Here is a 24,466-nt window from a genome sequence, read left to right as displayed (position 1 = left end):
CAGATTCCAGAGGGAGTTTGGTGTTGTTTCTGCTGATTTATTGCACAGTCCATTTGAAATGCTAATAACCACTTGGAAAAGGGGATGGTTGAAGCTTTGGATCAGATCTTACCCATGAAACTTCTCTCCTCTGGAGATCTTAGCACTCCCTGTGGTTTATGGAAGAATTGAGGGAGATGAAGTGAGAAAAAACATGTCACGAGCATTGCTGGCATTCCCCAAGGGATAAACTGGACTGAACATGGGTCAGATCCATTATAAAGGCCTACCTAGTAACAGTAAGGCAGTGAAGCATCATTATGTCTCTGCTCTTATTGCATTTGCAGATAGTCACACTTTTTCAAGTGACATAAACTTCTTGGATAAGGGTAGTTTGGAGAACTTTTTGCAGGGGCGTGCAGAGAAATTACTAGGCTCTGTTGGATAAAATTGTTTGGCTTCATTCTCAATTGGACATTGGCTTTATTGAGTTTAGTGGAGATGCATAGTCTTGGCTTTTTATCTGGGAAGAGTTTGAACCTGTTGGACCTGAGGAAGTAGACATGGTTCTTAGAACTGTTTGCTCAGTCACCTGCTCTTTAGATCTGTATCCCTCTTGCTGTCTCCTCCTAAGGAGCAGCTGACCAGAGCAGATGTGGTCAATCTCCCATCCTCTCTTTAGTCAGACAAGTTTCAAGGAACCGGTCTACTCCTGGTTTCTTGGGCTTTGCTGCAGTCATTAGCTGTCTTCAGTTTGTCATTCCTCCCCTGAAAGTAAAGTAAAGTAAAACTTTTACTGGAAGTAAAAGTTAGATTTTTATTTTTTTAAAAAAGGAGATTATCCTCATCCACCAAGTTGTTTCCTTCATAGAGTAGAATACAGGATGAAGCACCAGATGTCCTGTTTTTCATCTCTATTCTGTTGCCATTATGAACATAAAACAATTAAGGCTGGAATAACCAAAGGTCACTCTCTTTGGGACCGCTCATGCTAATTACTCACTGTAATGGTTCTGTTTTCTGGGAAATGCTCGGCCTGTTTGGAGGAGCGGTGTTGTAAATTCTTGCCTATTCATGCCTCTCTCCTGCTTTTACCTTCTTTTGGTCATGTTTTGCTAGTTATCTCTTTTTGTTGTTTGCTAGTCTTTAATAAATAAACATCAAGCTATATTTTTACTCACTGTACTGGTATATTTGCTCGCCTATGCATATTGACTATGCTGGGTGCAAACTGGAAATTGTGGTTATATTCCAGCAACAGAGAAGTTTCACTTCTACTTAGAGTACAGGTTGATGAAGTTGTCAATGCTTATGCTATCTGGGAATTATGGAAGTAGGTGCCCCACTACATTGTGGAAAGGACCCAGTTGGGACAAATTTCTCTTGCATGATTATTGTTTTAAGAAAGTTTGAAAAGTTCACTCCAAGTAAGATAAAAATCCAGAAAAAAGTGAAGCATTAGCACTTTGCAGAACTTGGTTTACAATGTGGGAGCATTATTTGCACATTGCCTCCAAAAATCTGGTCCTCACTTTACCAACCTTGGAAAGTTGAGCCCTGACAGGATCGAATTCCAGGTATGGGCAGAGTTTGCTTGCAATACTGCACTTTAACCACTGAACCACCAGAGCATAAGAAGAAATTAGTCAGTTATTCAGAATAATAGTTAGAATTCAAAATGAAGTCATGGAACCTAATTTATAAGTAGAGGAAGAAGTGCCACTAAACCAGCTTCCCATTAAGCCAGCTCCATGTCCAGCTGGAAAACTCAGCTAAATGGACCAACCATTGAGCAAAGTATTGGGGATCCCCCATCAATATTATGAACAGTACTCATCAGGTGGCTTTGAAATTTTTACAGATTCACTCTAGAGCAGGAATCCCCCAACCCCTGGACCATTAGGAACTGGGACACACAAGCGGCGGCGAGTGAGCGAAGCTTCATCTGTGCATGCATGGGATCTAGGTTGCGCTTGGAACCATTCCCCACTACCGCTCCATAGAAGACTATTTTTCTTCTGAATCTGGTCCCTAGTGCCAGAAAGGTTGCGGACCACTGCTCTAGAACATTCCTTAGTGGGATCTGTATTGGGTTTTTTGTTATGTTTGAGGTGCTGAAAAAGACAGAATATATTCATGCAACACAAGGTAATCTTGAGAGAAAATAGGCATAGTAAATTAGTTGTGGAAAAGAATCTTCCAAGAAAATGGCAGCCTAGCATCTTATTTCAACTGATGGATGTCTTTTTCATTCTGTGTTTCAGAGCCACAGACAGCCAGCATTGAAGAGATACAGCAGATGAAAAATTTTGGGAAGCTCTTGAAAAAGCAAGAAAAGGAACTAAAGGAGCTGGAGCGGAAGATGACAAAGCGCAAGGAAGAATTATTACAGAAATATGCTGCTTTTTTCACAGAGGTGGTTAGCCAGCTTGGCAGAAAAGAAATGCCATGCCCATCAAGAGCTCCACGAAGAAAAAGGTAGACTTTAGTGCAGAAATAATAAAGCAAAGAGTTTCTTATTTGCAATCAGAATAAAACAGTGTTTTGTTGCATTACAATTTTGTTTTTCTGACGTCTTGGTGACACAACATGGAGCTCCCTGGTGGTTTCCCATCTAGACCTAGACTAGATTTGGTTCTGCTTAACCTGTTAGCATACTAAATGGATTATGACCAACTCATAATGGTAGGCTCAAGCAGAGGGCGTGCCATTTACCTTCATTTCACTGTACCTGCCTCTGGGTATATGTTAAGCCAAGCAAGAGAGCTGGAGGAATGGAATTCAAACCACTAGGCATGTGGTTGCCTGAAACAGAATTCTCTAGACATATTTTTCTTTCTATTTTGCTATGTTCCATCTTCCTGGCCTGTAGCTCTTCCAACAATATAGTTCAGAATTTCTTGCTAGTATTGAAAAACTGGATCAGTTCCATCTATCTGTATCCTATCTGCAGCCTATATAATAGACTACAGTCTAGGGCAGTGTTTCTCAGCAACTTTAAGATGTGTTCTTAAAGATCGTAAAATTGCTTAAATTGAAAAACTGAGCTAGGGAAAGGAAAAACACTGCTTCCCCTCAGAAAAATAGACATAGATAAGAGTGTTTTCCTGTACATACATCAGTGGTGGGTTGCTTCCAGTTTGCCCCAGATTGGGCAAACCAGTAGCGGTGGCGGTGGGAGGCTCTACCATCCGCCCGGACGCTTCTATGCATGTGGAGAAGTGTCTCACATGTGCATGAGCTCACACACGCACAAGCGAACCGGTAGCAAACTAAATTGAAACCCACTACTGACATACATGCAATTTCTGGGTCCCCTAATTCCACAATCATTAAGTTTTTCCTTTTCCAATATTGGGGAGGGGGATATTTGAATGGCTCTTAAAAGACAAATGAATTTCTGTGTTGCCAAAAGTAGGTACTTTCCCCTGTTTAAATGGCAGTTCTGGTGCATTTCTTGAAGTCTTTTTCTTGAAGTACCGGTATTTTCATGTCATAAACATTCAATATATGAAAGGACACTATCCAAACAATATGAATGTTATGCTTTTCCAGTACAGAGATTTGGTAGAAATTGGAATATGGGGTTATATGTGTTAATATGGTGGTAGTGCCAGAAAAAGGTGTGGGAAGCAGCCCTTTATCCAACTGGTTTATTCCCAGTGCTATTCAAATGTGCCAAACAAGAATGCTATGAAATAGGAGGAGAACAGGCATTACACAGCTCCAGACACCAGGCAGAATTATATATATGTAGGTCTTTGATTATTCGGATTTTCTCCCGCGTAAAATTGGAAGTGTCTTGGCGATGTTTCGACGAAGTCTTATTCGTCATCTTCAGGCTGGTGTTTTCGGCTTCGTGCTTCGAAGCCGAAAACACCAGCCTGAAGATGACGAATGAGACTTCGTCGAAACGTCGCCAAGACACTTCCAATTTTACGCGGGAGAAAACCCGAATAACCAAAGACCTACGTATAAACACCCGTGAAAACCTCAGAAAAATGTGTGTGTGTGTATATATATATATATATATATATATAATTTATCTTCTTAAGTTTTTTTTATATTTATATATATAATCTTTACTTTCTGAAATGGCAAGATCAGAGCAAGAAATTCCAAATTTCTCTGACATAAAAGTAAGAGTGTAAATGCCACTCTAGCTGCTGGATTGCAGTTGTTTTGCCCTTTTGTCTAATAGTGCCTGTCTATTGAGGAAATAGATCAAAAAACTGTGAAGTATTACTGATGACTCTCATTTACTGATCTGCTCATAGAGTAGATATCGTGACAATATGCCAGGGGAAAAGGGAAGTAGAGTCAGAGTTTGCCCATTTCTGCCTTATATTGAGAATTGTTGCTGTCTCTGAAGTTGCAGGATAGTTTTGGATGAAAGCAGCACAAAAGGAAATGCTGCAGAGTTGACCGAGATTGCTGATAATAAAATGATGGAGCTAAAAGAGAAATTGGAGGAAGAATTACTCCACCTGGGAGAAGAACAGTATGATGCAATCTGGAAGAAGAAAGATCAGCATGCCATAGAGGTATAGTAACCATATTTGTATTAACATTATTTTATTTAATGCAGTTAATGCAGCTAAACAGCACTAATGAACCTGAATCATTTCATTATTACCTGAATCATTTCATTAAGACTTCATTATTATACATGTTAAACTTGTCAGATGGCTTTAAACCCAACCCCAGATCTGCTATTTGAATTTTCATTATTGTTTTGGGAAAAAAGGTCATACTGTGTGTGAATATGGCTTCCTTATATTACCAAAATGATATTTCATTATATTTCTGGGGCACTCAATTAAATTGATAAGTTAGAACTGATCATTCCTTGGCAATTCTCAAGAAAATTTATCATTTGAGTGTAACAGGTGGGAGATCTCATCAGTTCCTTCCTTCTTCAAATTTGTGTAAAATACAAGTTTGCTCACTCTCACACACCCTAATGTGCAACACGACAGTATATTACAGACACAGCTTTGGAAACATCTGGAGCCATTGAATTAATCACTTGCTGTGTAGTTCCTAGCTGTGTAGTTCCTAAGGTAGGAAAGTGGCACATTCTTCTTTGCCATGTTTTCCTTATTCAGTTTTCCCATTGTAGTTCTCGTAGGCCCATAGCAAACCTGCTTCAAATGATTGGAATGATGTGGGAAGTTGTAGAAAACATTTCAAGGAGAAGAAGGGATCAATGCTCTCTTTCTTCTGTACGAGCTTCTACTAGATCTGAATCCTTTCTGTAGAAAAGATCCTCCTAGTTTCAACTCAGGATAATGTCTATGGAGATTGCTAGTCATCCAGGTCATGAAGGTTGCCACAATGTAAAAAAGATGTTGAGACTCTAGAAAGAGTGCAGAGAAGAGCAACAAAGATGATTAGGGGAATGGAGGCTAAAGCATGTAAGGAACAGTTGCTAGAATTGGGTATGATTAATTTAATGAAAAGAAGGACTAGGGGGAGACATGATAGCCGTTTTCCAATATCTAAGATGTTGCCACAAAGACAAAGGTATCAACATATTCTCCAAAATACCTGAACGCAGGACAGGAATGGATGAAAACTAATCAAGGAGAGAAGCAACCTAGAACTAAGGAGAAATTTCCTGACGTTAGAACAATTAATCAGAGGAACAATTTGCCTCCAGAAGTTATGGGTGCTCCAACACTGGATGTTTTTAAGAAGAGATTGGACAACCATTTGTCTGAAATGGTTTCCTTCCTGAGGAGGGGATTGGACTAGCTCCAAGGCCCCTTTTAACTGTGTTATTCTGGTATGATTGTCCCAAAGTTGCTTTTTCAAAAGGCAATTGGACTTTCTTAGTTTTCCTTGAAGACATCTCGCTTCTCATCCAAGAAGCTTCTTCAGTTCTCAGTACTTTGAAAAAGCACCTTTGGGTCGACTTGGGATAATGTTTAAATAAATAAATAAATAAATAATAAAATAAAATATTTTCCTTGTGCTTTGTTTAAACAGAAAGTTGCTAAAATGTTACAGCTTGCAAGAGAGAAGCAAGCATCTGAGCTGAAGGCACTAAAGGACTCTTGGGAAAGGTAATAATAAAATTAATGTCAGTGTGTGCAGAATCTTTCTACTCATTTTTGTAGATTTTCTTCTCTCAGCCTTATTTTGTTTGTCCATTGTGAAATCTGTGCTTTAAAACCTTGAAACCTTCTGTGATCAAAGTAGAAAAGGAGCGAGCATTTAATATTCACCACAATACACTGTTAAATTTGTAAACTCAAGCTGATTATCTTCCTTTACAGCGACACTAAAGAAATGAAAAAGAAATTAGAGGTGAAGAGACTGGATAAAATCCAAGCCGTGGCTAAGAATGCTGATAAGAGTGCTCAGGAAAGGTATTTTTGACTTCACACCCAAATGTAGCTCATCTCTACTGGATTTGTGGTTTTTAATGAAAAGGGAAATTTTAAAATAAATGCCTAGATTGCTGTTGTATGTACTGTATTGAATCAATGTTTGAACCTAATTTTAATATAGTCTTGCCCACTTTCTGCATACCAAGCTGGAAAATCAAGCATGACTCCCCACAAAACGAAGCCTGACTCTCCAAGTGAAAAATTATTTGCGCACTCCTGATTTGGAGTCAAATACTTGCAGATCTTTTGAGCGCGAGAAAGAAGCCATTCTCCTCACTTGAGAACTTAAAACTTGAGAAACGTAGGGAGGCTTAGTCATCACTTTAAAACATAGTTAATATGACCTGTGTCATTCTTCAAGCTGCAATATAATAAGCTGCATTTGTTTCTAGTTTTGGTTAATTGTAATTTATTGTGCATGACAAGTAAGAGGGATGTCTTCAGGTATGACGGGTTGTATGTGTAAAAACAATCAAGATTTTAGTCAGGTCTTCACATCTCCTCTCCAGCCTGTTTACAAATGAGGATGGCTTCCATGTTCCATCAGTCCTCGTTGAGGAAGATTTTAACATAAGCAATCTTGATAACCCATGACGAAGTTGGATCATTTGATGCAGGGGTGAAATCCAGCAGAATTCTAACAAGTTCTGGAGAAACGGTAGCGGAAATTTTGAATAGTTCGGAGAACCGGCAAATACCACCTCTGGCTGGCCCCAGAGTGGGGTGGGAATGGAGATTTTGCAATATCCTTCCCCTGCCACGCCCACCAAGCCAGTAGGGAAAAATTTTGAATTTCACCCCTGATTTGATGAGATGAAGGAGAGAAGATGGGAAGGAATGCAAGCCCAATGTTTCTTACAGTAACTATACCTGGCAGATTCAAAGTATCTTCTTTCTTTCCTTGGTTTCTTAATATGCTGCTTCTTCACTTCAGTCTCCTAATAACCAGTATTTTAGTCTGAAGGCTTTATTGTGACCACATGTCTAGAACAAAAAATAATTACCTCATCTTATGGATGAACCTGCCATCTGCAATTGGTATAATTTAGCCAGTCCTAGACTAGAGTCTTTTGCAGACAAAAATATTACTTTTTCTATATCGAAATTCTTTCTGCTTTTAAGTGATTACATATGGTATGAAAACATCTTATCTTAGCGGATGCCTTAACAACAATCTAAGCTGTAAATTTTAAGTAATACATAAGGTTTGATTTCTTTTTTCCTAAAGGTTAAAAAGAGAAATCAATAATTCACATATTCAGGAAGTTGTAAAAGCAGTCAAGCATGTAAGTAGCTTTCTGGTTTCTTTCCTTAGCACTAAAAGAACAATTATTAGTTCTGCCCTACTGATTTGGCAAATGCTGTGTCTAGTGATTTACAAATGCTTCCTCCTTCCAAGACACTTGATTCTAATCCAGATATAGGGTCCAAATCCAAGGGGGCTCCCATAGCTTTACACGGATCCCTAGAAGAAGAATAAGAGCTTGAGCTGCAATGGCACAGTGGGTAGAGTGCAGTACTGCAGGCTACTTCTGCTGACTGCCAGCTGCCTACAATTTGGCAGTTCAAATCTCCCCAGGCTCAAGGTTGACTCAGCCTTCCATCCTTCCGAGGTGGGTAAAATGAGGACCCAGATTGTAAAGCACAGTGAAGTGGTATATAAGTCTAAGTACTATTGCTGTTGGGCTCTGACCCTCATTTAGTAGATCATGTGTCTTTCACCACTGTCTTTTGGAATATTTTCAAAGCTATATTCCCACTGCAGTATTTTATGTGGTGCCTGGAGTAGCTTCAATCCATACGTTACAGTGGCCTTGATACCCATTTCATCTTTTTTTTCTGTGATTTATGTGGGTGTTAAAAAATACTGAAGTTTTCAAATTTTAGACAATTATCCATCTGGGGTCCAGGTGACATGCAATGGGGATAAGTGTAATTATTCATTATAAGCAGAATAAACAAATTGAAAGTAGTTTAAAGTCATAACATGAAGAAACAAAAACAATAAATAAGTATATTTATTTTAATTAAACATATTTCCATCTGATCAACTTAATGTAACTAAATATGAAGGCCATTAAGGTCAGGTAGAAATATAATCAATCTGTCAATCAATCAAAATAAACTTTCATAGGGCAGAATTTTAATTCATTGATTTTTTTTTTCACAACTTAATCTAACTCACAGTTATTATGAGTGAATTATTCCGCAAGAGTAAGTGTATGAGGAAAATCATTACCATTTTCAAATTGGAACCGAAGCACTTGATCATTTGCCCCTCCCCTCAGCTTAGTCACATGATCATAGAACGTTTCTCACCGCCTTAAGACATTCCAAATGATCACCTGTGCATGAGACAAACTGATGTCAGGTCAGCTGTCTAGGCATAATGTCCTATGCAGAGAAAACTAAAATTGGGATCAAAGTGTCATGAAACTAAGAAAAAAGACATTGAAGCATTCCTCTTATTGCCTGTGACTCAGAATCCAAAACTTAGTAGTCATTGGTTTCAGCATTGATGTATAGCAAAATATTCTAGTACAGGTAGTACTTGAATGTTCTACCAGTTCATTTAGTAACCATTCGAAGTTACAATGGCACTGAAAAAAAGTGACTTATGACCATTTTTCACACTTATGACTGTTTGCAGCATCCCTGATGTTTGACAAGTGATTCATATTTATGATAGTTACAATATCCCGGGATCATGTGATTACTTTTGTGACCTTCTGACAAGCAAAGTCAAAGAGGAAGCCAGTTTCACTTAACAACAGTGTTACTAATTTAACAACTGAACAATTAACAAACTGGGCAATAAAGGTCGTAAAATGGGGAAAAACTCACTTAACAAATTTCTCACTTAGCAGCATAAGTGAGAAATAACTTTTAGTTTTTTAGCTTTTTAGCTTTTAATCTGTCAATGGGTTTTAATTCAAATTGTTTTAAATTTGGGCCAAAGTATGTAATTCTTTTAATAATTTTAAATTTTGTATTGGTATGTGTTTTAGTTCTGGCTGTGCACCGCCCTGAGTCCACTAGGAGAAGGGCGGTATACAAATTGAATAAAATAAATAAATAAATAAATAAATAAATTGATTAATTAATTAATTAATTTTGGGCTCAATTGTGGTCGTAAGGCGAGGCTTGCCTGTAATATTTAATAGCAAAACAGCAGTTGTCATATATCTGATATTTATTTATTTATTTTATTCAATTTCTATACCGCCCTTCTCCTAGTAGACTCAGGGAGGTGCACAGCCAGAACTTAAACACATACCAATACAAAATTTAAAATTATTAAAAGAATTACATAACTTTGGCCCAAATTTAAAACAATTCGAATTAAAACCCATTGACAATTTAAAAGCTAAAAAACTAAAAAAGACTAAAAAAGGGGGTGTTCACGCCAGCCCTGCTTGATGGAAAAGAAAAGTTTTCAGGGCACGGCGAAAGGCCCGGAGATCTGGTATCCTTCGTATCTCCGGGGGCAAATCGTTCCAGAGGGCAGGAGCTGCCACAGAGAAGGCCCTTCCCCTGGGGGTCACCAGCCGACATTGCCTGGCTGACGGCATCCTGAGGAGTCCCTCTCTGTGGGAGTGTACTGGTCAGTGGGAGGCTATCGGGGGCAGAAGGCGGTCCCACAAATACCCAGGTCCTATGCCATGGAGCGCTTTAAAGGTGGTAACCAACACCTTGAAGCGCACCCGGAAGACCACTGGAAGCCAATGCAGCTCACGCAGGAGAGGTGTCATATGGGAGCGCCCCCTCGCTCCCATAATCCCCCACGCGGCCGCATTCTGCACCAGTTGGAGCCTCCGGGTGCTCCTCAAGGAGAGCCCCATGTAGAGAGCATTGCAGTAGTCCAGGCGGGAAGTGACGAGTGCCTGAGTGACTGTGCGTAAGGAGTCCCGATCCAGAAAGGGATGCAACTGGCGAATCAGGCGGACCTGATAAAAAGCCCCCCTGGCCACGGCCGTCATATGCTCTTCTAAAGACAGCCTGCATCCAGGAGGATGCCCAAGTTGCGAGCCCTGTCCGTGAGGGTCAATAACTCGCCCCCAATAGCCAGCGATGGCACCAGCTGGCTATATCGGGACGCCAGAAGCCACAGCCACTCGGTCTTGGAAGGGTTGAGTCGAAGCCTGTTACTCCCCATCCAGATCCGCACGGCCTCCAGGCACCAGGACATCACTTCAAGGGCATCATTGGGATGGCCTGGGGTGGAGATGTACAGCTGAGTATCATCAGCGTACTAATGGAACTCCACCCCAAAGCCACAGATTTTCTCACCCAGCGGCTTCACATAAATGTTGAACAGAAGGGGCGAGAGGACTACCCCTGAGGCATCCCACAAACAAGGCGCCTCGGGGTTGACCTCTGCCCCCCTGCCAACACCGACTGCGACCGGTCGGAGAGATAGGAGGAGAACCACCACAGAACGGTGCCCCCCCACTCCCAACCCCTCCAACCGGCGCAGCAGGATACCATGGTCGATAGTATCAAAAGCCACTGAGAGATCTAACAGGACCAGCAACCCCTATCCTGAGCCCTCCAGAGATCATTCACCAACGCGACCAATGCCATTTCCGTGCTGTGCCCAGGCCTGAAGCCGGACTGGAGCGGATCCAGATAGACAGCTTCATCCAGGTACCCAGGAAGCTGTCACGCCACCACACTCTCAACAACCTTCGCCAAGAAGGGAAGGTTGGAGACCGGATGGTAGTTAGCCAAAACAGCCAGATCCAGAGCAGGCTTCTTGAGGAGGAGCCTCACCACCGCCTCTTTCAAGGTGGAGGGCAAGACACCCTCACTCAATGATTTATAAAAATCATACTGGAATATGGGCTTTGGAAGGATAAGGAGAGACTGGGAGCTAAAATACCCTGCAGACTTCATCACTGGTGTTGTTGTACCTACAGAATGATACTGCATTGAGATGTTGCATTTATATAATTGCATGGAAGGTTATTCCTTCTAACATACATTTTTCTCTTGCTTCAAGATGAATGAGAAACAGTCAAGGCATCAACAAGTCTTGGAAGCAAAGCAATCAACCTGCCTAGGGAAAATCAAGGAAAAAGAAAGCCAGGTATCACATGACTAATTTACAGCAAATGTCCTTTCAGGATTAGTAGTATAGCAGGGGTCTAGAATAAGTCCAAAGGCTTCACAAATTATTTCCCTTCAGAAGTACTGGAATTGCAACTGCCAGCACAGCTCAATCAGCATGGCCAAAGCTGACATCTCAACACACATGGAAGATTGGGGAAGGCTGAGGCAGCCTATTCCCTGCTCTCCAGTCCTCTACTTATTAAGCACCCATCTATGCCAGGGATGTCAAACTCAAGACCTGCAGGGTAGTTAGATCTGGCCCACGGGGCCGCCCTGAAAATAATGTAGGACCGGCCCACAGTGCCTCTGCCAGCAAAAACAGGCTCCTGAGTGCCGTTTCGGCTGTGACAGCCTCCTGCAAACCCTCTGCCAGTAAAAACTGAGCTTGGCACGTGGTCCTCCCGAGCTCTGTTTTTGCTGGCAGAGGGTTGCAGGAGGCTGTTGCAGCTGAAAACGGAGCTCGGGAGCCTGTTTTCACTGGCAGAGCGCTCAGCCCACCACAGATGCTGATACAAATGATGTTAAGCTGGCCATGCCCACCCTAGGCATGCCCCTCCACCCCCCGAGATCAAACACAACCCTGATGCGGCCCTCAATGAAATCAAGTTTGACACCTCTGATCTATGCCATAGAGATTGCATTCACCTCCTTGAAGATTCATTCATGAAATCTTATTTGTTCTGAGCCTCTACATGATAGCAAGAATAAACAAACTGCTTAGGCTTACTTGAATAGGATTTTTTCTTTTTTAAAAAAAAATCAGAATGCAGTTTTCTTTGGGACTGCTGTACAGTGCATGAGGAAAAGAGTTTGAACCTTTCATTCCCTCCATGTTAGCAAGGTGGAGTTCCCTATAGGCCCCAGTGGGAATGATCTTCTCCTCCTCACATCTATAATTACAGCAGAGGAATGGAAAAAGTAATTTACCACAGGGATCTTGTCCTCGGAGAGGAGTATTTTTTTTAAAAGTTGGCATTGCTAAAAGACACATAACTGAATTTGTAAACATGCAACAATCAGGTTTCTCTACTGTGAACCTTTCCTGTCTCTTTCTGCAGCTCCAGCAGGAAGCATTTGCCGAGTATGAAAGCAAGATGAAAACTATCAGTGCAGAAGTGCAAGATTCAGTGAAGAACTGCATGAAAGTCTGTTACCCTTTGGAAGCTGAGACGGCAAAGAGAGAAGCTCCTGGAGCTGCTGGTGAGGGAGACCAAAGGCCATGTGGGAACTTGGTGACTCCTGAGACTCTAAGATATGCAACTGAGGTGGTGAAGGAGGATGTTATCATGGATGAAGAATCCACTGATGCTCAGGAGAGCAGATTGTAAGACTTAGCAGAAGTCTTATTTTAAAGTTCCTGTATTTTAAAAATAAATCTCATTTTGTTTCAGAGTTCCATAGAACATAATGGAATATCTGTTAGTTATCCAATGTTTTTGAATAGTAGGACATTTTGATCTGGCAGACTTACATCAGAGGTTTTCACTCTGTTTAGATTTACTACTAAAATCCAGCACCAAGAGATATTTCCTACTACTGGGATCACAACATAGAATGAGCCTTATTGGGTGGATTTGAACAACAGCCAGCTAGTTAAGTTTCTCAACTCTCCATCTGGACAGGCAGGAAGGTAACAGCCCCATTATCTCAAAAACCAATCTTGCTCTGAAGCAGTTTCAAGTCCAAGCCAGAAACAATTGGCTCAGTTGTTAAACGGAAAATGCTGAAAGAGGGAGGGAAAATACAAAAGGACAAGGCATCAATTCTGGAGTGGAAGACACCACATATAGAGATGCCCATGCTGAAGTTTTGGCAGTTATAATCCTTCCCTTCAGAAGATTTTCCAACAATACTATGGAGTGTTGATAACACCCAGCTTATTCTATTTATCAAAGTCTCTACATAAAGAGGGATCACTTCCAAAGTCTCACACATATTAGCTGATTGCAGCAAACATTTAGCATGTAGTCAGTTCTTTATGGCAGGGGTCTCCAACCTTGGCAACTTTAAGACTTGTGGACTTCAACTCCCAGAGGAGTTGAAGGAACTGTGGGAATTGAAGTCCACAAATCTTAAAAGTTGCCAAGGTTGGAGACTGTTGCTTTATGGCATTCAATAGACAACTCTGAAGCATCTCAAGGGTCCTAGCACACAATGGAGGTCAATCACAATGCAGAGGAAATGTGCACTGTTTCCATTTATCTAAATTAAGCCTGATTGAAAAACAAGAGTTCTTCCCTGATCGGAGAGGACTCTTTTCTATGTTTGGCTGTTTTCTTAAACCACTTTTGTTGTGGGACATCAGCTGACATAACATCTTAAAGGGGAAAATCAGCAGAAAAGAGCAGAAATAGTTCTCTTAATCTGAACAGACACTGCCAATTAACCCAAGTTGCCCTTCTTTGTCCCATGTATATATATATATACACAAATCGCCTCACAGATATCCTTGATCATAAAATCTTTGTGACAAAATGTAGCAACTGAACGCTGCTTGCCATCCAATCATGTAATCACCCAGATACATATTCTCTCTGGCACTCTTATAAAACTGGTTGCAGGAGAAGAGGTGGCTGACAAACCAGGTTAGACTCAGCAATTTTTAGCTGCTGCAAGTTTGCTTATCCCTGAATAGATCCATGACCACTGACATGTTCCAGGATGAGCCAGAGAAGACTGCTGTTCTAGAGAGGTCCGATGGATCACTACAGATACTGTGACAAGATATTCATCACTAGGATGTCTTTTTCTGGCTGCTATTAATTGCATATCCAGTTTATGGCTGAGTGGGGGGGGGAAAAAATCAAACACTGAGATTTGTTAGAGGCAGTTTTTAGTCCTATCTTGCTTTTTTCAAGCTATGTGAGCAGGCCAGTCAGCTGTCTTTTTCTGTGGGCAGCAAAAGAGCTATCTCAGTATTGCTGTCCCAACTGTGAAAAAAACTAAAAAAAACCCCAGTCACATCTACCAATAGAAATATATTTTGCAAACCTGGCCACTCTCGAGTCTATCAAAGGAATAATTTGCAATGTGTACCAATTTGTCATCTTTCACAAAACCAGAAGGCATCCAAGGAACTGCAACTGAAATTAGTCTAATAGATGTTTTGAGAAGACCTTGTTTTTCCAAAACAAAAGAAAATATATGGCTATTTTCAGGCCATGGAATGGCAAAAGTAAATTGCCTTAAATTTTTTGGGCAGGGGGAGGGAGTGTACATGCAAACAGGTGTCCAGCAAATATGAAAATTGTGCCATTTCGCAAACAGTAATATGAGATGGTTTTCAGTTTAGGGATGACTTCTTGATTAAAATAATATATGTAAATTCATTCAAGATTAATTAGGGCAGCCATCAATCTAACTTAGGAACTATTAGTGCCACTAGATCATGGCCTCGGTGCAAAAGGACAGGGAATGATATGTTTGGAGCAATTCCAACATCTGCAGAGAAAGGCTGCACCCTTATTTTAAAAAAGGAAGAAATTCAACTCTGCAGTGGTTATCATAGCTGCTTTTAAGATACTTTCTGACTTGATTTTATGGATCTCAGGTGAATCGAAACTTATGAGAGTTCAAGGGGTTAGAAAGCCATCTTACAACTAAGGAATAATCAAACACCAGATATCATCAGTAAGATTTCTTCATTTGTAACATTTAAGAAAATATTGTATCATGAGAAAGGCAGATTCGTAATTCTAGCAAGTCACTGGCCTTTCATAAAGTATGAAACTGTCCCACCACCAACATTCATGCATGTATTTTTTTAAAAAGTGCTTTATTTTTTTAATGGGAAGAGGGCTTTTAAAAGTACAGTTTGGAGATTGAAAAGAAGATAAATCTCTGGTAGAAAGTATAACCAGCCTCATCATAGGCCATATTTCTAATAAATTGATCCATTCTCTGACCACAAAGAAGTTCAAATCTTGACAGGCTAAAATGAATTGATTGCAATAAAAATGTTTCTAGACTAGCTATTTCTTTTAAAGTATTGTTTCTACAGTATCATCAGCTCTGGAAATATAAGGGATTAAACCTGGAAGATTCAAAGACAGGAACAGCTTCCACACAATGTGCTTGAGAAAAGAAGAACCCATTCAATTAAAAATAATTCTGTACCCTCATGAGACTCAGAAATGATTGCTAAGATGCTTGGAAATTCTGTAATGTTGTAGCAATTTATTCAGTTTGTCAACAAAATATGCCCTTTTTACAAATATATGCTCCCCCCCACCCAGAATTAAACATTACAAATATTGAAATATTGCATCAAAGTGTGTTGGTATGCATGTATTCACAACTGCTCCAGTTATCCTCTAATTGCATTGCATTATAAATCTTATATCTCTCAGAAGCAATAATCAACAGTGCCAAATGAGGGAAAGTTGAATTTGATTAACCAATCACTGTAAGACTGGAATGATTTACATTTTTCGGGGAGGGAGTATGTGTTATGATATAAGAACCAAGCACTGTACAACAGGGTGAGCTCATGTAACTTGCCCCAGTAACAAGAACTTGTTCACCTTGCAGTTCAAAAGCGTGTAAATGCGATTAGCAATAGCACTTAGACTCAAATACCGCTTCACAGTACTTTACAGCCCTCTCTAAGCGGTTTATAGAGTCAGCATCAGGGGTGGGTTCTATTTACCTTTACTACCGGTTCGCATCGCGCCCACACAGATCAAAATCGATGACATCTGGGTCAGTGGGCGGAGGCTCCCACCAGTTTTACTACCGGTTGTTGCAAACCGGTCCAAACCGGGGGCAATCCACCACTGGTCAGCATATTGCCCCCAACAATCTGGGTCCTCATTTTACCAACCTTGGAAGGATGGAAGGCTGTCAACCTAGAGCCAGTAAGATTTGAACTGCTGGCAGTTGGCAGTTAGCCGAATTAGCCTGAAATACTGCATTCTAACCACTCTGCAACCACGACTCTTGTAGATAAAAAAATAGCACTTTGGTGTATACATAACAGTATTCTGTGTGCCTTGGCGTAGACCACGGAAATGTCTTCAGACAATGCTGGCTCCCTCAGCTAAGAAACTGTAATGAGTACCACCCCCTAGAGTTGGACATGACTGGAAAGGTGAAACCTTTACCTTTTATTAAATTATATATGTATGCATGTGTGTGTGTATGTATGTATGTATATGTATATCCTCGACTTATGACCACAATGGAGCCCAACAATTCTGTTGCTAATTGAGACAGTTATTAAGTTAATGTTGTCCCATTTTACAACCTTTGCCACAGTTATTAAGTGAATCACTGCAGTTGTAAAGTTAGTAACAAAGTTGTTAAGTGAATCTGGCTTCCCCGTTGATTTTGCTCGTCAGAAAGTCACAAAAAGTGATCACATGACCCCTACACTGCAACCATCATAAATATGAGCCAATTGCCAAGCTTCTGAATTTTGAGTACATGACCATGGGGATGCTGCAACAGTCATAAGTGTGAAAAATGGTCATAAGTCTCTCTTTTCAGTGAATGAACTACTGTATGTTGAGGACTATCTCTCTGTGTGTTTGTGTGTGTTATGGAATACATTTTTTATTTAAAGCAGGGTTTTTTTTAGTGCTATATTAACCACTGCCTTTTTTTCCTCTGCCTGTTAAATACCTGGACAGGAATTTATACCAGATTATAAACCTCCTGGTGAAAGAAAAGCAATTCTCTGTTTTATGTATTACTGGCAAACTTTCTTTTCTTTCTATGTAATTCCTACCATTCATAACTTCAAATCTTATACAGGAGCAGCGGGTAACTAGGGTTCTTCAAATACTGCTGGATTAAGTGGTTTAAACAGTGAGCCAAACCAGCCGAACGATGCCAAGGCTATCGTTCAGCAACATGTTCCCCATCCCTTCAGTAATAGGTAGAAAGAAAAAAAATATTGCTTTCATGAGCCATAATTAATACTCCATTGGGTTTTAAATGCTTTGAAGCAAGATAGGAACTTATTTAATCTTTTTGCATCTGGGGACTGCCAGATCACATGGAAAATCAAGAACAAGAGACTAACTTCATCCCAGGAGGATAACAATAACAACAACTAGAATAATCATCACAACATAGCAAATGGTGGGTTAATCCAACTCTATTGTTGAATTAATCAACTGTATTAGAATTTATTACAAAGGGCTGGTTACAATCAATGTTATAGGTGTTATATACTCTTCAACAGTCAGTGAAGAAAGCAAACTGAAGGGTATATGTCAGTATGAAAGACTTCCGAAGGATGGGTCATTAAATTGTTGATGTGAACTGTAAAGACACAGCTGGTGTCAGTCTGTTGTTTTATCACCACACTTAGGCATTTCGTCAGACTTATTGCAATACTCATGATGAGAAAAATAATCATGCAAATAATCAGAGGATACACTATAAAGGCCACTGTTACCAATTTATATTTAGAACCATCTGAATGCTACCTGAAGTTGTGAAGCTATTATTTAATGGTGCCCTATAAAATATGAATAATTCCTACTGTGGGTAATTAGAGGTCTGTAAAAGAGCATAGCCATTTATCCACAAAACATTCAGTAGATCCTTTACTTTTGCCATCCTTTCTCTATAGTGATTAGTAAAGTCTCCCTTGAGTCTTGGGATTCCCGTGCAGTTATTTCCAGATGACTCATGGATAAAATCAGGCAACAATTGTTGGCAACAATAAAGAAATAATTTGCCATTGGCTTCTTCTGGGATATATTTCAATGATTTAGTCTGTTCTACAGTCTTGGAATTCTGTGCTGTTCTCTCAGCTAACTATTAATTAGGACTGATCCTGTTTAGTCTCCTCATATAGACAAGGTCAGCCAAGTACTAACCACATTCAAGAGTTTTTCAATTTTTCTAAAAAAGATGGTGTGATGATACTTATTACAGTAATTACAAACAAGGCTGAAAGAACCGTATTCATCTCAAATTAAGATACAAAGAACTGTTGAATTAGACCCAGAATAAGATGAGGGAGAATGTGACATTCAGTTCCCTATGAGCTTCTGGTTAACAAGCTACATGGATACAAGTTAGAAGTATAATAATTAATCTTCAAGTGGCTTTGTGGACAAATTATGCCAACAACAGGCTACAAAGAAGAATGAATGAATAAATGAATGAATGAACAAACAAATGAACAAACGAATGAACAAATGTTTAAAAAGTGCCTCCCCCTCAGCTTGTTAACCAATTGGAAGGAGCTATCAAGCAAGGTATCACAAGGTTCAGTCCAAGGCTGTGCATTTTTCAACATTTTTATTAATGATTCAGATGATGATATGGAAGAAAGACTTCTAAAATTTGGAGAAGACTCACAATTGAGAGAGAAACCTAATATTTTAGAAGACAAAAATGACATTCAAAGTTGTACTGCTAAGTCAATAAAGTGATCTGAAAATAGCAAATAAAATTTTGCACAGGCAAATGAAAAAAAATTGTTTAAGAAAATACACAAGTACAGGATGAGACCGCACTTAAAATGTAGCCAATAGCACATGAAAAATACCTTATAATTCTAGTTATCACAGAATATGAATTAACAGTGTAAGTCACAGTGACTTCAAAAAGACAAATGCGGTTTTAAATGCCTCAATAGAAATATATTTTCTAAATCTTGAGAAATAATTTCTCTATTCTATCCTTCACCAATTATATCCCATGTAAATATTATCCTGTACGCTAAGAAGTATTTAAAGTGAAAGAGATGCAAAAATGTGCAAAGGGATTATCAAGTATTATAAATAAATTTTATGAAGATGGACTAAAAGATTTTCCTCATTTGACCCTGGCGCAAACATGCTCTGGCAACAACCTCTCTTCATTCCTGTGTCCTCATCTTCACCTGATCTTTAGGCCGTACATGAGGCAACCTTAAGCAATCTTCAACTTTCCGTAAGTTTTTCTCATGGATATAATCAACTGAATTTCACTAATCTTTTTGTTGGTGTTGCAGTCAGAAGACCTTTAGGGAATGGCATAATTCCCAGCTCCTGTTAGCCACTCTAGACTCTAGTTCCTAGACTCTATTGTTCAGAACCAATTTGGTTTGAGCAGTGAGGAGAGTAGAGCTCTTTCAAACCAGATTTTCTCCTTGTGGGAAAAGGGAGTGTGGTGGCCCATAAACTTTCCCACAGTGGAAAAGTACAGTATGAAGCAGGAAGGAGCCATTGTCACTACAGACTTTTCCTTTATACCTGCCTGCTCTTAGGTTGTTATTAGTCCCTAGATATAGTTATAGCTAAGCCCATTTTCAAAAGGACGTAAGAGCCAACTTTAAAGGGGGCAGGATTGAATAGTGGTTAGAAAGCATCTCCCACTTCATCGTGAAGTGGCTTAGGGCCTGGTTATTTACGGGACCGCCTACTACCACCAATAGCCTCCCACCGGCCAGTACGCTCTCATAGAGAGGGACTCCTCCGGGTGCCGTCAGCCAAACAGTGTCGACTGGCGGCCCCTAGGGGGAGAGCCTTCTCTGTGGGGGCACCTACCATCTGGAATGAGCTCCCCCCGGAGATACGGAGGATCCCGGATCTGCGCTCCTTCCGCCGTGCTGTGAAGACCTTTTTATTCCATCAAGCGGGCTTGGCCTAATCTCTTCCCTTTTTAAATATGTAAATTTTAATCTGTTTTTAAATTATTGGGGTATTTTAATTTGTCTGGGCCAAATAATTTAATTTGATTTTATCGGGTTTTTAAATTTTGTGTATTTATGTATTTTATTGTTGGCTGTTCACCGCCCTGAGTCCTTCGGGAGTAGGGCGGTATACAAATCAAATGAACTAAACTAAACTAAACTAACTTCTCTGGGGCCGCATATGGACTCCTCTTCAATACACTTGTGCAAAAAGATTGCACAAAGCTAGAGCAAGTTTTGACACAAGTCTAAACCTATCAATCTAGGGCAAAATTCACCTTCTCCCCAGCTCATCCCATTTGAGGAGAATGAGTGAATGATCCAGTCTTCCATCAGCTGGTCATATCTGGAGGGGAGAAAAACAAAACTGTGGCAATGCCCCAATCCCTTTCCTTAATTTGCTTTGAAGATATCACCCTGAAGATAACATCTGGCAGCAACATAAAACAGGCAGGATAGAGAATGGCAGCAGGATAGCAAACTACAGCTGGTAGTTTTTTACTGACTCAAGCATTCATGAATACCACTGCAGCTGCTTAGAAGCCAAATGGAAATGAACTTCCAAATAGTTTTCTTGGCAACCATATGGCTTTCCACTGCCTTCTTCCAAGATAGTTTTTCAGCTTCCCTATCTACACATAGCCCTCAACTTACTACTAGAATTGGGACCAAAATCTCTGTTACTAAGCAAGGTGGTTGTTAAATGATTTTTGCCCAAATTTATGGTCTTTTTTTTTTTTGCCAAAGTTGTAAAGCAAATCACTGCGGTTGTTATGTGAATCATGCAATTGTTAAATTAATCTGCTTCCTCCATTGAGATTGCTTGTCAGAAACTGGCTGGGAAGGTCACAATTGGTGATCACATGACCTCCTAGGATGCTGTAACCATCGTAAGTACATGCTGGTTGCTGAGCACTTGAATTTTGATCACATGACTGTGGGGATACTACAAAGTCATACGTGTGGGGGCCAATTGTAATTCATTTTTTCATTCCTGTTGTATCTCCAAATGGTTGTAGGTCAAGGATTACCTGTATCAACACACAGCCAAAAACAATTAGGGAGGAAAAATTACTGCTATGATTTCAAAGTTTTAATAATTATATTATATAATTATTATAATTAATACATTTTAATAATTCTTGGCACTGATTCTACTAAAAATCAAAGATAAATCCCAGAAAATTGTGGAATTCTGTGTGGAGTTGCCTCATTTGTGCTCACAATTAGGCCAACCTGTCCCTTTAGAGCCCTTTAGAAGAAGTTCAGGGACCAAGATGTTGGCTAGTTTGCTGGCTTTCTTCATATGACCATTGCCAACTGCTAGAAGACTTTCAGCACATCCCGGTATATCTTGAAAAGATTGTCATTGATATGAATTTCTCACTTTCTATACCAGGGGTCTCCAAACTTGGCAACTTGAAGACTTGTGGACCTCACCCTCCAAAATTCCCCAAACAGCCATGCCAGCTGGGGAATTCTGGGAGTTGAAATCCACGTCTTAAAGCTGCCAAGTTTGGAGACTCCTGTTCTATACCATCCTGTATCTGGTTTCAGTACCTGTACAGAACTAAGCACAAACTGATGGGAAATATACAAGGTCCTGTCTGCAGAGGCATTGACACTGGATATCCTGGCAGAGCAAAAGGAGGTGCAATGCACCCACCAGGACAGGGGTCTGCAATCTTAAACACTCAAAGAGCCATTTGGACCTGTTTCCCACAGAAAAAAAAACACCGGGAGCTACAAAACCCTTCCCATGCCTGAGTATTTCTTGAGCGGCCACAAAATTAGCATATGTTGAATTAAACGTTCTGTTTTCTTCTGAAACTTTTCTTTTCTTGGATTTATCCATGGTTTGCCTACTCGGGGTTGAAAAGCTCAATAAATTGCATGCTGGCAGGTGTCACACATTGGTGGTTGTGATGTATATTTTGAGTGACAAAGAGCCGCAGCAGAGGGGTGAAAGAGCCACATGCGGCTCCAGAGCCACAGGTTGCTGACCCCTGCACCAGGATGATCTCAAACCATGAAAATGGTGCTTGTTCCACTTACTGGTCCTGCTACCATCTGTCACTGTGAAAAGCAAAAATCAAAAATCAAGACTCTGGTTTCTGGGTCCTGAAGACCGTACATGAGTACTACATGTATATACAACTTATCCTCCAACACAACCATGCAATAAAAAAGCTGAATGCATAAATGCATATCCATCAAGTGACAACCTGTGTCTGCATCAAATATCTCTTTTTCACATTAAAAAAGCTTTCTCCAGGTATCGCCCTCCAGATATGCTGGATTTCAATGCCCAAAACTCCAAAGTAGCAAGGCCATTGCAGAGAGAGAATTAAAGGGGAAAAAAGAAACACTTCTGGTAAATCCCAGATTTCAAGTAATTAAATACAGTATAAGACTACCAGACCTGAGCTGCAAAAATTCAAACAGCCATTAGAGGGAAGCAAAGAGAAAAACATCTGCTATCATGCAGTGATCCTGCCAATTTCTTCAGCCCAGATTTGGTAGCCCTTTAGATACAGCTGTCTTCTACTCACTGAGTCATTTTATTTATTTATTTATTTATTTATTTATTTATTTATTTATTTATTATATTTCTATACCGCCTTTCTCCCGTAGGACTCAAGGCGGTGTACAGTCAAGAAAAATATAGACACACAAACATCATAAAATTGCTAATTAAAATTATTACTTAGTTTGGTCAATTAAATAAAACCCAGAATTAGATAACATTTAAAAAATCATTCACATGTTCATATGTTTAGCCCCGCCTTTTGGAACATCAGGGTTTTGAGGGCACGGCAGAAAGCACGGAGATCAGGGATATTCCGTATCTCCGGGGGCAGTTCATTCCAAAGGGTTGGAGCCCTCACAGAGAAGGCCCTCCCCCTGGGAGTCGCCAGTCGGCATAATTTGACTGACGGTACCCTGAGTAGTCCCTCCCTGTGAGAACGAATTGGTCCGTGGGAGGCTATTGGTGGCAAAAGACAGTCTCGTAGGTACCCAGGTCCTAAGCCATGGAGCGCTTTAAAGGTGATAACTAATACCTTGAATCGCACCCGGAAGACCACTGGGAGCCAGTGCAGCTCGCGTAGGAGAGGTGTTACATGGGCGTAGCGAGCTGCGCCCATAATCACCCGTGCGGCTACATTCTGGACCAGTTGGAGCCTCCAGATGCTTTTCAAGGGGAGCCCCATGTAGAGAGCATTACAGTAGTCCATACGGGAGGTAACTAGGGCATGAGTGACCATGCGCAAGGTGTCCCGATCCAGAAAGGGACGCAACTGGCGGATCAGGCGAATCTGATAAAAGGCACCCCTGGCCACAGCCGTCAAATGATCTTCTAAAGATAGCTGTGAATCCAGGAGGACACCCAAGTTGCGGGCCCTCTCTGTGGGGAGCAAGATCTCATCCCCTATTGTCAGTGATGGTACTAGCTGACTATACCGGGACGCCGGAAGCCACAGCCACTCGATCTTGGAGGGGTTGAGTCTGAGCTTGTTTCTCCCCATCCAGATCCACACGGCCTCCAGGCAACGGGACATCACAGCAAGGGCATCATTGGGGTGGTCTGGGGTGGAGATGTATAGCTGTGTGTCATCAGCATACTGATGAACACTCACCCCGAAACCACGGATGATCTCGCCTAGCGGTTTTACATAAATGTTGAACAGAAGGGGTGAGAGGACTGACCCTTGTGGCACCCCACAAATAATCTTGCCTACTCAATACAGGTAGTCCTCGATTTACGATCACAATTGAGCCCAAAATTTATGTTGCTAAGCGGGACAGTTGTTAAGTCAGTTTTGCCCCACTTTACAACCTTTCCTGCCACATCAGTTAAGTGAATCATTGCAGTCGTTACACAGTTAGTGTAACACAGTTACACTAGTTACACAGTTACACAGTTAGTTAGTTACACAGCAGTTAAGAGAATCTGGTTTACCCATTGACTTTGCTTGTCAGAAGGTCGCAAGGGGCGATCACATGATCCTGGGACACTGCAACTGTCATAAATGTGAGCCAGTTGCCAAGTGTCTAAATTTTGATCACATGACTATGGGGATGCTGCAATGATCGTAAGTGTGAAAATGGTCATAAGTCACTTATTTCAATCATATTGTCACTTTGAACGGTCACTAAATGAACCCTTGTAAGTCGAGGACTGCTTGTGCTGTATACCTGAGCTTTGAAAAACTCAGAGGAAACTATCCCACCATTCAAGAACGTCTATTTCTTCTTACTTAGACGGTTTCCCAATTACACAGAGATCGTCCGGGTCTCCGTTGCCAAAGAGGCCCGGGAATCAATCTTTTGGATTTGCCTTAAG

General features: G+C 40.6%; 1 protein-coding gene across 1 annotated transcript in view; it reads left to right on the top strand.

Annotated features, from left to right (window-relative positions):
- Positions 1-12,878, top strand: part of PLCB2 (phospholipase C beta 2) — a 58,879-nt gene extending 46,001 nt beyond the window's left edge. The window contains exons 26-32 of the mRNA XM_034417870.3: positions 2,244-2,457; positions 4,352-4,523; positions 5,971-6,047; positions 6,261-6,353; positions 7,603-7,660; positions 11,377-11,463; positions 12,545-12,878. Of these exons, the coding sequence (XP_034273761.2) occupies positions 2,244-2,457; positions 4,352-4,523; positions 5,971-6,047; positions 6,261-6,353; positions 7,603-7,660; positions 11,377-11,463; positions 12,545-12,814 (971 nt within the window). The 3' untranslated portion in view covers positions 12,815-12,878. The remainder of the gene's footprint in view (positions 1-2,243; positions 2,458-4,351; positions 4,524-5,970; positions 6,048-6,260; positions 6,354-7,602; positions 7,661-11,376; positions 11,464-12,544) is intronic.
- The last annotated feature ends 11,588 nt before the right edge of the window (positions 12,879-24,466 follow it).

The sequence above is a fragment of the Pantherophis guttatus genome, chromosome 1 (assembly GCF_059756535.1).
Source record: "Pantherophis guttatus breed Tessera chromosome 1, ASM5975653v1, whole genome shotgun sequence".
Classification (NCBI taxonomy): domain Eukaryota; kingdom Metazoa; phylum Chordata; class Lepidosauria; order Squamata; family Colubridae; genus Pantherophis; species Pantherophis guttatus.
Note: the sequence above shows the minus strand (reverse complement) of the source record. Positions and strands in the feature narration are given on the sequence as shown.